This window comes from Gymnoscopelus braueri (assembly GCF_963280865.1).
Source record: "Gymnoscopelus braueri genome assembly, chromosome: 5".
NCBI lineage: Eukaryota > Metazoa > Chordata > Actinopteri > Myctophiformes > Myctophidae > Gymnoscopelus > Gymnoscopelus braueri.
Window position 1 is genome coordinate 21,876,397 of NC_137606.1, and position 13,233 is coordinate 21,889,629.

Sequence of the window (13,233 nt, forward strand, 5' to 3'; positions counted from 1 at the left end):
TACTACTACTATTACTACTACTACTACTACTACTACTACTACTACTACTACTAATAATAATAATAATAATAATAATAATAATAATAATAATAACACAAATTAGTATTTTCATGGCACTTATCTAAATACAGAAATCATCTCTGCCGGGTGGAAACCTCATTATGTCCAAAACGGTTACTTTTCCGGATTGAAATTCAGAAAATTTGCGTTTCGGTCTTGCAGATCTGCTACTTTTGATACTTTTGCGTGGAAAAAACACAGCAAGTTAGAATATGGAGATAAGAGGTTGTTATTCATTGTGTCAAGCTAAGATCATCATCGGCCTTAATCTCCCAACTGTGTTGTTGACCTGTTGTCCACCAGGAGATAGAGTCGTTGCTGGTGAACTGGACGGGTCCAGAGCTCAGCGGCTTTGGAGAGCTGGTTCTGGAGGGTTCCTTCAAGGTGCAGAGGGTGAAGAAAGACAGAGCCTTCTTCCTGTTCGACAAGATGCTGCTCATTGCCAAGAAGAGGCCGGATCACTTCGTCTACAGCACACACATCTTTGTAAGTTCTACCTGGCTATAGGACCTGAGGTTCCGATTCTACAAAATGTCTTCTAAATCCCCAAAAACATATGTTTCTATATCAGTGGTGCTCAACCCTTTTCATGTCAAGGACCCCCAAAATGATATGTATTTGGTCACGGACCCCCATCTCAAAATATTGAGTTCCAGGGGCCCCCCAGAAGCAAAGATTTGAAGAAAAAAAATCGCTTTAAAACAATAGATATTCAAAGATTTGCACACATTTTCACGATTTTTCCAAAATAGCAGATCTACAAGCTCGTAGCTCGGTGCCGCGCTACGAGCTTGTATATCTGCTATTTTTGAATAGCCAAAGAGTAAAATAATGCTTTTTAGCTCAAATCTAAAAATGACACTGCGTCCCAGGTCTTAAAGGGTTAATGACTTTGTCTACAGCACAGCACACACATCTTTAGTGATTTCTACCTAGCTTAAACACCTTGTCTACAGCACACACATCTTTGTGCGTTATACCCAAGGGGCTAGCTTCCAAGTTGTAAATTGAGGCTGCAGAGGAAGTGACAGTTCATATGAACGGCCTGTAGTCTCACTGTTTCACCCCTGCTGGTGTCAGAAGCAATTAGGCTCCATTCAAGCAGATGAGTTTTTGCCGAACTTCACTTGATTGTATCACCTTTTGATTGACAAGCTACACAAGTACACAACCAATAGCATTAATTTCCGTCTCCATAGGATATAGAAAGACGGCGGGTTTGAAATTGCTGAAAAATAGGCTTCATTTGCGGTCTGTGGAGTCTATGGGCGTAACGTTGTCCATACTTTTTTACTGACTATGGTTCTACCTAGCTTAAACCCTTTGTCTACAGCACACACATCTTTGTAAGTCTTACCTAGCTTAAACCCTTTGTCTACAGCACACACATCTTTGTAAGTCTTACCTAGCTTAAACACTAGAACCCCATACAGTATGTTGTCGAGGGGAGTCCCTCAGGGCTTCATACTAAAGTGACTTTTCTGTTTTCGCTCTACATTCAATATCTTCGTTGAAAATTACAGGTCTGCAAACATTGTAAGCTTGTAGGCATGCTATTTTCTGCAAAGGTTGGTGGTTAAACACTTGGATCCTAGCGTCCCTGTTTTGGGAGCGAACATTTGGCGAAAATAGCTGATGTACAAGCTCACAACACACTGCTTTGCAATGCATTGTGAGCTTGTAGATCGGCTAAGCTGAAGACTATCTGTTGAACTCTTAAAGCCTGTTAACAAAATGACTCCACACAGTAAAATGCTCAGTGTTACTTTATCCATTTTTAAGTCTGAAAGTGGACAAACGTAACCAATGAGACACAGAGTGAGTAGAAATGGTGCCATCTTATAATGAGCATTAGAGAGGATTGTATGAGGATAAGGTGGACAATGGCTGTCCTTGTGTCCTTTAAGTCCTTGTGCACATCGTGACTCCCATCAAGAATGCCCAAATGTATGTAACTCATGCTCTCTCTCTCTCTCTCTCTCTCTCTCTCTCTCTCTCTCTCTCTCTCTCTCTCTCTCTCTCTCTCTCTCTCTCTCTCACACACACAGTGTTGTAATCTGCTGTTAGTGGAGACATTGAAGGATCCTCTGTGGTTCAAAGTGTCAGACCAGACCATACCAAAACAACAACATATAGTCCAGGTGAGTCTGTCAATACTGTAGCACCATTATAACACAGTCATAACGTTTATCCTGATGACTCCTAATCCACTGGACCTTAAATGTGCTGTAAGTGATAGATTTAGGTTAAAACACAAACCTTTTTTTTCTTTTGTTAAAAGATTAATGCTCTATATTGAATTAGTAATCATTGTTGTAGTGTTTGTTCAGTAACAGGGGTCTACCCGTCTCTGAAAATACATTTCCAGGAGGGCTCACAATTTCATCCAATCATTAAAGAACCCCACATTGATCATTAATCAGCGTGTGTTCCAGTTCCATTTTTGTTAAAAAAAATAAAAATATTACATAAGTTAAAGGAGGAGTTCACCCCAAAAATGACTTATTTTCTATCAATTGCACACCGTATGAAGCCTTGAATCCATGGATTCTTTTTTGTTTTTGTCGCATTCTTAAGCTAATAATTTGATTCCCGTCTCCTACCGGCTAATGTATCCGGTAGGAGACAAAAAGTAGATTGGATGTCTCCTACCGGAAATACACACGGTCATCAAATTATTGTCTTAGGAATGCCACAAAAACAAAAATAAATCCATGAAATCAAGGCTTCATGGGGTGTGTAATTGATAGAAGATTACCTTATTTCACAGGTGGAAAGTAACTAAGTGCATTTACTCAAGTACAAAGTAGCAGAGTATTTCCACATTGCAGTATTGCAGCTTTTATCAAATAATGAGAACTTCTCCCACAGCAAAGTGTCTCATCCTGTGTCTTTCAGACTAAGAACCAGGAGGAGAAGCGACTGTGGCTGCACTACCTCAAGAGACTGATAGTAGAGAACCACCCTGCTCTACTGCCTCAGAAGGTACACTGGTGGATGGATGGATGGATGGATGGATGGATGTGTGGATAGATGGATGGATCAGATAAGATAAGATAAGATATATCGTTGCAGTTGGGCATAAATCTTATCTCCATATTTTAACTTTTTGTGTTATTTCATAAAGTAACGGCCTACTTGATCATACTTGCAGCGTCACACAAAAGTATCAAAAGTGGCAGATCTACAAGCTCAAAACATGGCGCGAAGCGACGTGTTTTGTGCTTGTAGATCTGCTACTTTTGCTTTTTTATGTATTTGAATCCTGACAAGTAACAGTTTTGGATGTATTCACCCGACACAGACAATATATGGTTAATTTATTGCTGCGTTATTATTATTTCCATATCATTTAATAGAATGACAATGAAAGATGCTTCTGTTAGACTTTGCTGCCACCAACTGGACAAGTATGCATGTACATTGCAAACTGGAAACAGTTATGTAGCTATTAGGTATGTTTGTGTCCGTTGGGTGGTTGTGTGTGTGTGTGTGTGTGTGTGTGTGTGTGTGTGTGTGTGTGTGTGTGTGTGTGTGTGTGTGTGTGTGTGTGTGTGTGTGCGTGCGTGCGTGCGTGCGTGCGTGCGTGCGTGCGTGCGTGCGTGCGTGCGTGCGTGCGTGTGTGAAATTTGATTTAAACTTGTCAATCATATTTTTTCCCCCAGGCAAGGCAGGTCCTTGGAGATAACTTCTGTCAATGTGAGTACACATCTTTATAATGACATTTTCATTTCATTTATAATGTATAATATGTTGAATAGTTTATATCAGTTTTATTATGCAAAAAATGATCTACTGAACTACCGAACCGATTAAGAGGCTCTGTTAAGTGAACTGTGGAATACTAAATAATGAAGAGGGCATAAAACAATACTATAGTATGTGGCTATAGGTGAAGTGATGTAACTTCCGTTTTTTTTTTAGCGCCACAATTTGAGCAGGAACAAGGAACAAGGAACAAGAAGAACTCTGCTTTGCCGCGATTGAACGACATCCACGCCTATCATCGAGGCAGGCGCCAATCAGGTAAGAGGGCCAGCTGTGTTTGTCTCCACACTTTCATACTGTCCCACTGTCTGTCTCTCCCACGCTGTCTCCCTCTCAGCTTTCATACTGTCTGTCTCTCCCACGCTGTCTCCCTCTCAGCTTTCATACTGTCTGTCTCTCCCACGCTGTCTCCCTCTCAGCTTTCATACTCCCAGATACTAGTCCCAGATATAAATGGATACTAAATCAACACTTTGGACCTGAAATAATGTACTTACATCGTTTCATAAACACACAAATCAATAACAAGGAACAAGGGATCAGAAACACACCGTGCTTGCTGTGTCTGACGTGCTGACCTGTGTGTGTCAAGCACGCTACTGACTAAATAGGCTTGTCAGTGGGTAATACCGTGCCAGGCCACTAGGCGTCGCTGACAGGCTTTCTTACACTGTCTGTCTCTCCTACGTCGTCTCACTCTCAGCTGTCCTACTGTCTGTCTGTCTGTCTGTCTGTCTGTCTGTCTGTCTGTCTGTCTGTCTGTCTGTCTGTCTGTCTGTCTGTCTGTCCTACACTGTCTTCCTCTCAGCTGTCCTATACTGTCTGTCTCTCCTACGTCGTCTCACTCTCAGCTTTGCTACTGTCTGTCTCTCCTACGCTGTCTCCCTCTCAGCTGTCCTATACTGTCTTCTCTCATTGTAGCTTATTGCTATCGGCTATTTTTGCTATTGCATGACTAAGTATAAAACAGGGCTTTAAGTGGTTAATCAGTGTACTCGATTTAGGTGATTATATGAATCAATTAGAAATATTTTGCACTGCTTTGTTGATATATAGATTAAATATAAGAAAAATATAAACAAATGCATTCTCGATTATTTGATTCATCAACAAAGTAATTGATAAAATAGTTGCTGAGAAAAGAATCCTATATAATGATATAGATATAATTATAATAATAATAGTGGTGTATTATTGTGTTCTGTTGTGTTTGTCCCTCCAGAGCCACCAGAGCTGGTCCTGTACACACCTGAGAAATGCAGGAAGAGCCTACCACTGCTGCTAGAGGGAAACCTGCCCTATAGACGCTCACGCAGACAGTCAGGTAGACAGACAGACAGACAGACAGACAGACAGACAGACAGACAGACAGACAGACAGACAGACAGACAGACAGACAGACAGACAGACAGACAGACAGACAGACAGACATTCCAGAGCAGTAATTTAAAAGAAAAAAGATTGATCCCCCCCTCCTTTAATATTCATATTGTGATTCACACAAAAATGTTGGTGTAGCACATTCACCATTTACTGTAGGTTTTTTGGGGGTGTTGTATTTAACTAAGTGTTTCCATTCAAAACTGAGCATTTTTCCAAACATCTATTTTGAGCTGCAAAAAATGTGAAAATATGTAAAAACTTTGAAACTGCATTAGTCAGAACTTTTGTTTTCAAACAATTAAACAGGGTCTAATAATGGTCGTGGCTTCCACGTGGATCTCAGATGGTATGTTGATGACTTAATATTATAATAAATTATAAAATTACACAAGAAATCGGCCGCTGATCGGTCCAGTGGTTTGCGAGGTTAGTCACACAGACAGACAGACAGACAGACAGACAGACAGACAGACAGACCCTCATCTAGACGGCACAGTGTAATCATTTAAGTGCAAAGGTTTTCAATGATCCCACCAATTCCAGTATTGATTTAATAGTTGTTGTTTTTTCTGTTGGCGTTGCAGCTCCTGCCAAAGACATAGAAGCAGCCTTTCATCCAAACGGTGAGTTTGCTGATCTGGTGTCGTGTGTGAAATGGTTTGAATTGGCACTGTGCCACTGTTATGTTTTTGGCACGCAGCAGTCAAGCTCATCACAGCCCGGTGAATCTTGACTGTTACATGACTCATGAGTTCAATATGTTGCCATTGTTTCTGACTGGCATCACTAAGAGGCAAAGAATTACGACATTATTACATTGCTTCTTCTGTTCTTCTTTATCTCACCCTTTCTGTCTGTCTGTCTGTCTGTCTGTCTGTCTGTCTGTCTCCTCATCTCTCCCTCCAGGTGCTCTGAAGGTAAGAGATAATTTGTGTCTCTTCACGCGCACACACAATTCATTTGTGTACAGTTAAAAGCCAGACCGTTAACTCTAACTCTAATGAATAAAAGCTTATGTTAACCAGTATAAATGGTAGAGCATTGTTAATACAATATAACTATACCATCTGCAGTGTTTTGGAGACTAGGGCACCTACTGGTGGACAATGTTAAAAGGATCCCAGGCGAATAAGCCTTATATGCCTAAATACATTATAATTGCCATATATAACTGAAATTAGAAACGAAAAACACCTTAAACACCTTCTTCTTTCACTCAATGGGGGCCGCTCCTGTCGCAAGTTGATGATGTCATACAGTATGTCCATGTGTGGTCCAGCCCTATGGAATGTATGGAATGCATGTGCTAATAAAAACCAACGTAATACTTCCTAAGGTTAATATGAGCATCAAAGAAATATTTAAATAAAACTTTTTATTAGCACATGCATTTTACATTCCATAGGGCTGGACCACAACATGAACAAATGACATCAGCTTGCGATGGGAGTTGTCCCAAATGAGTGAAAGATGAACTAATGCTAGAATGAATAAGATATTGAAGGATTGTGTTTTTAATTCAAACATTTAGTTATAGAGGGAAATTCTAATGTATTAAGGCAGGGGTCTTCAACAGGGGGTCCGGGACCCCTAGGGGGTCCTCAGAGCTACTATAGGGGGTCCGCCAAATCTTTGTGAGAGGATTTTTTTTTTTTTTTTTACATCAACCACTTGAACCCTGGCATCCCTATTCTGAGGGGAACGTTAGCCGAAAATAGCAGATCTACAAGCTCACAACGCCTCGCAGCGCGAGGCGTTGTGAGCTTGTAGATCTGCTATTTTCGGCTAAGAGGTATAGGAGTAGAGGGGAAAAAAATGGAAGTTTAATCTGAAACACAATTTTATACAATATAGAGGGGGTCCCTGCTTCATCTCTCTCTCAGCTAGGGGGTCCTTGGGCTGAAAACGTTGAAGACCCCTGTATTAAGGCATACGGCTTATTAGCCAGGGATCCTTTTAATAAAGTTATTTAAAAAACAGCACACTGGCTTGGACACACCAAGCCATCTTTACTGTAGTCCGGACATTGTTGCAATTACCTATTGAGAGAGTGAGAGACAACATAAAACTTACTTAAAGCTGTAACTTCTTAACAGAAAACATTAACAGAATGAAATAACTAGCCTGTTTTAAGAATATATATACGCTTGGAGAGAACAGAAGGTTAAGCTAATAACCTGCCTGTCCTGTGTGTTTCTGATGTGACGTGCAGCCGTGTGGCAGCGAGGGGGCGCTGTCACAGGGCGGGGACAGTCTGGACGCCAGCACCAGTACGCTGGCATCGTCTGTCATCGAGGTGGACCCGGACAGGACAGATACCACCAGCCTGACGGCACGCTCCTACAGCCACGAAGAACAGGTAGGCCTACTTAAACCCATTGAGGCCTGAGGTTCCGATTCTGCAAAATGTCTTCTAAATCCTAAACGGTTTTCTGAAAAACGTATGTTTCTATATCAGTGGTTTTCAGACTTTTTCCTGTCAAGGACCCCCAAAATGATATGAATTTGGCCGCCGGACCCCCATCTCAAAACATTTTGTTCCAGGCACCCCCCCAGAAGCAAAGATTTGAGTTAATGTTTGCTTTAAAAGAATATCGATATTCAAAGATTTGCACACATTTTCACGATTTTTTCAAAAATAGCAGATCTACAAGCTCGTAGCGCGGCACTCGGTGCCGCGCTACGAGCTTGTATATCTGCTATTTTTGAATAGCCAAGGTGTATAATAATGCTTTTTATAGCTCAAATGAAAAAGTGACACAGATGCGTTCCAGGTCTCAATGGGTTAAACCTTCATATATATGTTACAGTATGATTGGAGAACCAGTACGATTGAAGAAGGAGCGCTTGTTTTCATGCAATTCTGTAAAACCAACGCTAGAGGGCAATGCAAGCTAGACTAGAGGGAGGCTGTGTGTGTGTGTGTGTGTGTGTGTGTGTGTGTGTGTGTGTGTGTGTGTGTGTGTGTGTGTGTGTGTGTGTGTGTGTGTGTGTGTGTGTGTGTGTGTGTGTGTGTGTGTGTGTGTGCGCATGCGTGCGTGCACGCACACAAACGCGCACGCACGCATGCTAAAACGTGCACGCGCGCACATGCGCACGCGCTCATGCTTTCAATTTGGTTTATTGAAAGCAGGACTATTAAGATACTTTTATTGTGTTCTGGCTTTTATTTTACTTTCTCCCTGACACACACACACACACACACGCACACACACAAACAGTGATGCGCGCGCGCACACACTTGCGCGCACGCATGCACACGCCCGCGCACACACGCATGCTCAAACGTGCATGCACGCACGCACATGTGTGCACACGCACGCGCGCGCACCCTCCCTCCAGAAGCTAGTGCGACAACAAGCAGTCTCCCCGTAAACAATATTTACTATTCTGTTCCTATCGTGACTTAACTAGGAAACGCTGAGGAAAGAAGAAGGTCTTCTCGGGGATAGATCGAGTCCCCGCCGGCCGAGAAGTAGTCCCGTAGCAATAATGTTCCCCACACACACTCGCATGAATGAAAATCGCTAGCTATTATTCAAAGCTAGCAGCTAATGTAAACTGGGAGCTGGCTACAGCCTTATATTATACCTCTATGGCTACAGCACTATAATGGAGAGAGTAGCGGACTTCCGGACTGCATATGCTTACCATGGGAGTTATATTATACGACGATGGGGAGTCGACGCTAGTGTCATACTGTCTCCATTATATTGCTCTAGAGCTGGCGAGCCGGTGACGCAGTCAAATGTTTTCCCCACACATTAATTAAATTAAATTCCCCGGTCTTCATTTCGTTTTAATGTTATTAATTATTTCCCCCACATGAATTAATTCATCAATCACAACATTTATAACATATAATAAGATAACAGTTTCATGGAATTGGAAATGTTTATTTCTGCAATAGCTCATTAATGAGCATTCAAAGAATTAATCCATTAAAGTAAGTAAAGTACAGCAACACCAGATCCATGCTGCTCATTTATTGGAATACCACCAAATTCATCCATTAAATCAAATAATTCATCAACTAAATAAATAAAAGTCATCCATGCTGTAAACAATTGCATAAATATAATAATTCATCCTTTAAATTAAATAACTCATCAACTAAATAAATAAAGCAAATTCATTGTGCAAAACAAGTGCAAACAGTCCAAAATAAATATTCATTAATACAGGTAGGCCTACATGTTCAGTGATGCTACGCTATGTCATAAGCTACTTATTGGAGCAGGAGGTTGCTTCATGGCATTTGCTATTGCACAGCAGCCCCTTTGCTTTGCAGTTGCATCTGTTAGTGGTGCAACAATTGGTTTGCCTGCAGTTACACTTCTGGAAACCTTGTCCATTACCCTCTGACTGGGCAGTGGCTGCCTGACGCAAAGACACTTCTTTATCTGTGGGCACATCTGCAATGCTTATAAAGGACTCTAAACACGGGTCAAATTGGTTGCGTGCATACAGTTGTTTAAGGACCCCACTTTTTGTGCCCAATCTGTAGAACCCATCTTCAGACATGTTGAGCACAACAGCCAACACGTTGCGTGGGTCATTTTTTGCCCGGTCCACATCAGGAACTGAGACCCTGACAGACTGCCCAAGCTCAGCCGCTTTAAAGCGCTTGGCAGACATCTCCAACATCCTCTCGGCTTGCTTCTCCTGCCTCCTCTTGGCTGCTGTGCGGTGCTCCTTCTGTTTTTCAGCTGTGTGGCAGTGACAGCACACAACAGCTGCCCCATAGCCTTCCTCCTCATCACCCCTGGCAGTACTGCAGGGCTGAATCGCATGACATACCTACAGAATAAAATGACAGTGAAAAATAAAACACACATGTTATGTAATTATGCTGTTATACATGTCTTTTAAGCGTGATTATGAAACCCACACAATTGTCAGGAAACACCACTGTGATTGGCCAGAAGTCGCTTTGATTGACAGTTCTCGTTTTTGCAAATATGCCTAACCCTAACCTTAACCCTAACCTCAGTAAAACTATGCCTAAACCTAACCTTAACCCTAACCTCAGTAAAACTATGCCTAAACCTAACCTCAGTAAAACTATGCCTAAACCTAACCTTATATCTAACCCTTAAAATTAAATGTTTTAAAGTCCTCATTACCCTAACCCTTTGTAGCATAAATGAAGAGTTGTGTAAGTCCCAGCAGACGCACTAGGATTGACCAGTAGTCACTTGGAGTGGCAGTTGGGGCAAACGCAGTCCCCACAAACATCATTTACTATTCTGTGCCTATCGGTACATAATTCGGACGGGGCTGAGTAGGCTCAAAGCGAACTTCGCAACGTTCGGCACGGCAACTCGCGCGCCTTAGCGCGCTCGGTGGTGCCTCTCGTGGCTCAAGTTCGCTTGAGACTGCGCCCCTCCGTCGCGGTCTGGTCCAAAACTATACTTTAAATTCTTAATTCTTTATTGAGTCCTAGTCCTGTACATTCTTATAATGAGACTATGGATTTAGTTAAACAGAATGTGAAATTATAAGGGCATTAAAATAAAAAAATAGCAAGATCCCAAAAAGACTCTCTTTCAACCCTAACCTCAGTAAAACTATGCCTAAACCTAACCCTAAACCTAACCTCAGTAAAGCTATGCCTGCCAGGGAGCCAATCAAAACACAATGTTCTGTCCTAGAACTCATGTGGGTTCCATAATCAGGCGTCTTTGAAATGTAAAATGTTCTGCACAATCATGAATATAATGCACCTCATGGACATTAAGACATGTTACACTGACCTGGCCACAGATGGCGCACTTATGTCCACCAGAGGTCGTTTGCTGACAGGACACACACAAGCAGGGGTCTTTATTTTCTTCTTCCCCATCAGCAAAAACGGAGATAAGTTCCTCCTCTGTGGTGATGTTAGAAGTGACCTCCTTTGGTAGCCCCTCTAGTCCCACTGTAATGGGCCTCCCATACATGGCCTTGATTGATTGAAAACTTTATTAGATAAAACATAGAACTACAATGGCAACATTCTGAAAAAGAATAGCAGAAGATGAAACATCAACAAACCTCATATGGACTCCTTCCTATTCCAGAGTGAAAGCGTCTGTTCTTGGCGTACTGGACAAACCACAGCCCGTCAGCCCACTTAGACGTGTGGTTGTCCCGTTGCCACATTGCTAGAATGTCCTCGAGATCACGGTTTGCACGCTCTACAGAGCCCTGGCTTTGAGAGTGACGGGGCTTGCCATGTACAAGTTTACATTCTGGCCACATACTGACAACCCTTTCAACCAGTTTGTTAGCAAACTCACGACCGTTATCACTTTGAAGAATTAGTGGCGCTCCTTTGTCACTAAAGATGTGAAGTAAATGGTCGGCCACCTCTTCTGCTCGCTTTGTTTTCAGAGGTCGGAGACAGACAAACTTGGTCAGATGATCCTGATAGACCATGATGAAACGATACTCCCGGTCAGCATTGCTCTGCATGTCTATTAAATCCACCTGACAGCGCGAGTTCATGTAGTTGGAAATGATAGGCTTGACCACAACACCCTTTTTAACTTTTTTTTGTTTTAGTTGACATGCCTCACACAAGCGCAAATAAACACCGACACTCCTCACGGTGACATTGTAGAATGACCGACGCAGCTCTTTGTACAGAATGTCACGACCACTGTGTCCAGTTCTGATGTGGGCTTCGTGTATTCTGTCAAATAAGTCCTCTTTGGCCACAAGTACAGTGTCCGCACCGTGCCTGGCTATCTTCTTTGTGCCGCCAAAGTCAATTAAATGGTATTTTTTCCCCAACCTATAGTCCTTCGGGCATGTTTTCTGCGGTCTCTCGAGCGTAGCGATAATGTCTTTCTCCGTCTCGCGAGTTAAAAAGACAGCGTTACTCTGCTTAGTTTGGCCAACCGCTTCATTATCCAACCTGTCATAGAATATTTCTCTCATATTATCCATTTTATTTTCAGCGCTCCTCAGCGTTCGCCTGGTGTAGCTTCCTGGTTCCTATGTTGTTGTTGTCGTCGCAATCAAAGCCCCGCCTCTCGAAAAGCACCGCCTCGCGCCGGAGCCCCGCGCCTAAAAACAAGCGCTCTGTCTTCAATCGTACTGGTTCTCCAAACGTACTGTGACATATATACCACTGTTTCTCAACGTTGGGTCCGGGGACCACCAGGGGGTCAAACTGGACCTTTACGGGTCTGTAACTCTTGAGTTAAATGAACGGAGATGCATTTCATGAAAGTCTTGATATGCTGGGGTTCCTAGACTTTTTTATTTTTAATCGTACACATTATTGGGATTTGTTTATTTGTTTAAAATAAAAAATAAAAAAGATGAAATTTTAGAAGCTCATCTCACTGTTTTTATTAGAAAAGCCAAATTCTTTGGTAGTGAGGGGCCAAACGGCACTTTTTGTTTGGGAGCTTGTTTTTTGGGGCTTTTTTGGCTTTATTAGAGAGATGGGGAGTGACATGCAGCAAAGGCCGTCGGGATGAGGACTCGAACCTGTGACAGTGCTGTCAAGCTACTGTGTAGCCTAGCTGCCTGGACCGCTACACCAGCGGGCCGGGATATAGTTTTTTTAATTTTTTTTGTCATACAGTATTCATATATTTATTTCAAATGTTCAGATTTTTTTTTATTTGCCTATATGACGTGCCCAAAATAAGGACTCCAGATTGAAAGTGCATAATGAGGGTTTGAGTGTGTGTGTGTGTGTGTGTGTGTGTGTGTGTGTGTGTGTGTGTGCGTGTGCGTGTGCGTGTGTGTGTGCGTGTATGTGTGTGCGTGCGCGTATGCGTGCTTCTTTGCCTCAGTGCCCTTGACGTAGACTGTTTGTCAACATCCTGTCTTCTCCCTCACAGGAAGAGGAAGAGGAGGGCAGCCCCCCTCTCATCCCCCCTCCCACCCTGTCCATCACCGAGGAGATCCTGGAGTTTATCAACCAGAGCAGAACCCGGGAAATACTACAGTCTGCTGTACACACTGACACGGTAAATACAGTCTACTGTTAGCTCTGGTGGTCCGTAGCCTTAGTACTTCTCT

At 42.5% G+C, this 13,233-nt stretch overlaps 2 protein-coding genes across 2 annotated transcripts in view; one reads left to right on the forward strand and one right to left on the reverse strand.

The window, feature by feature from the left end:
• plekhg2 (pleckstrin homology domain containing, family G (with RhoGef domain) member 2) overlaps window positions 1–13,233 on the forward strand; it is a 129,129-nt gene that overhangs the window by 93,685 nt on the left and 22,211 nt on the right. Inside the window, exons 11-20 of the mRNA XM_080429111.1 lie at window positions 364–546; window positions 2,109–2,201; window positions 2,959–3,045; window positions 3,726–3,759; window positions 3,985–4,086; window positions 5,051–5,152; window positions 5,796–5,834; window positions 6,118–6,128; window positions 7,424–7,570; window positions 13,053–13,181. Coding sequence (XP_080285237.1) covers window positions 364–546; window positions 2,109–2,201; window positions 2,959–3,045; window positions 3,726–3,759; window positions 3,985–4,086; window positions 5,051–5,152; window positions 5,796–5,834; window positions 6,118–6,128; window positions 7,424–7,570; window positions 13,053–13,181 — 927 coding nt within the window. The remainder of the gene's footprint in view (window positions 1–363; window positions 547–2,108; window positions 2,202–2,958; window positions 3,046–3,725; window positions 3,760–3,984; window positions 4,087–5,050; window positions 5,153–5,795; window positions 5,835–6,117; window positions 6,129–7,423; window positions 7,571–13,052; window positions 13,182–13,233) is intronic.
• Window positions 9,436–11,365, reverse strand: LOC308085145 (uncharacterized protein; the record flags this gene model as incomplete). The annotated part of the gene is made up of 3 exons (XM_080428229.1): window positions 11,248–11,365; window positions 10,968–11,156; window positions 9,436–10,011 (listed from the first exon to the last, which is right to left on the reverse strand). The coding sequence occupies exons 1-3, from the start codon at window positions 11,353–11,355 to the stop codon at window positions 9,436–9,438; spliced, it is 873 nt and encodes a 290-aa protein (XP_080284355.1). The 5' UTR covers window positions 11,356–11,365.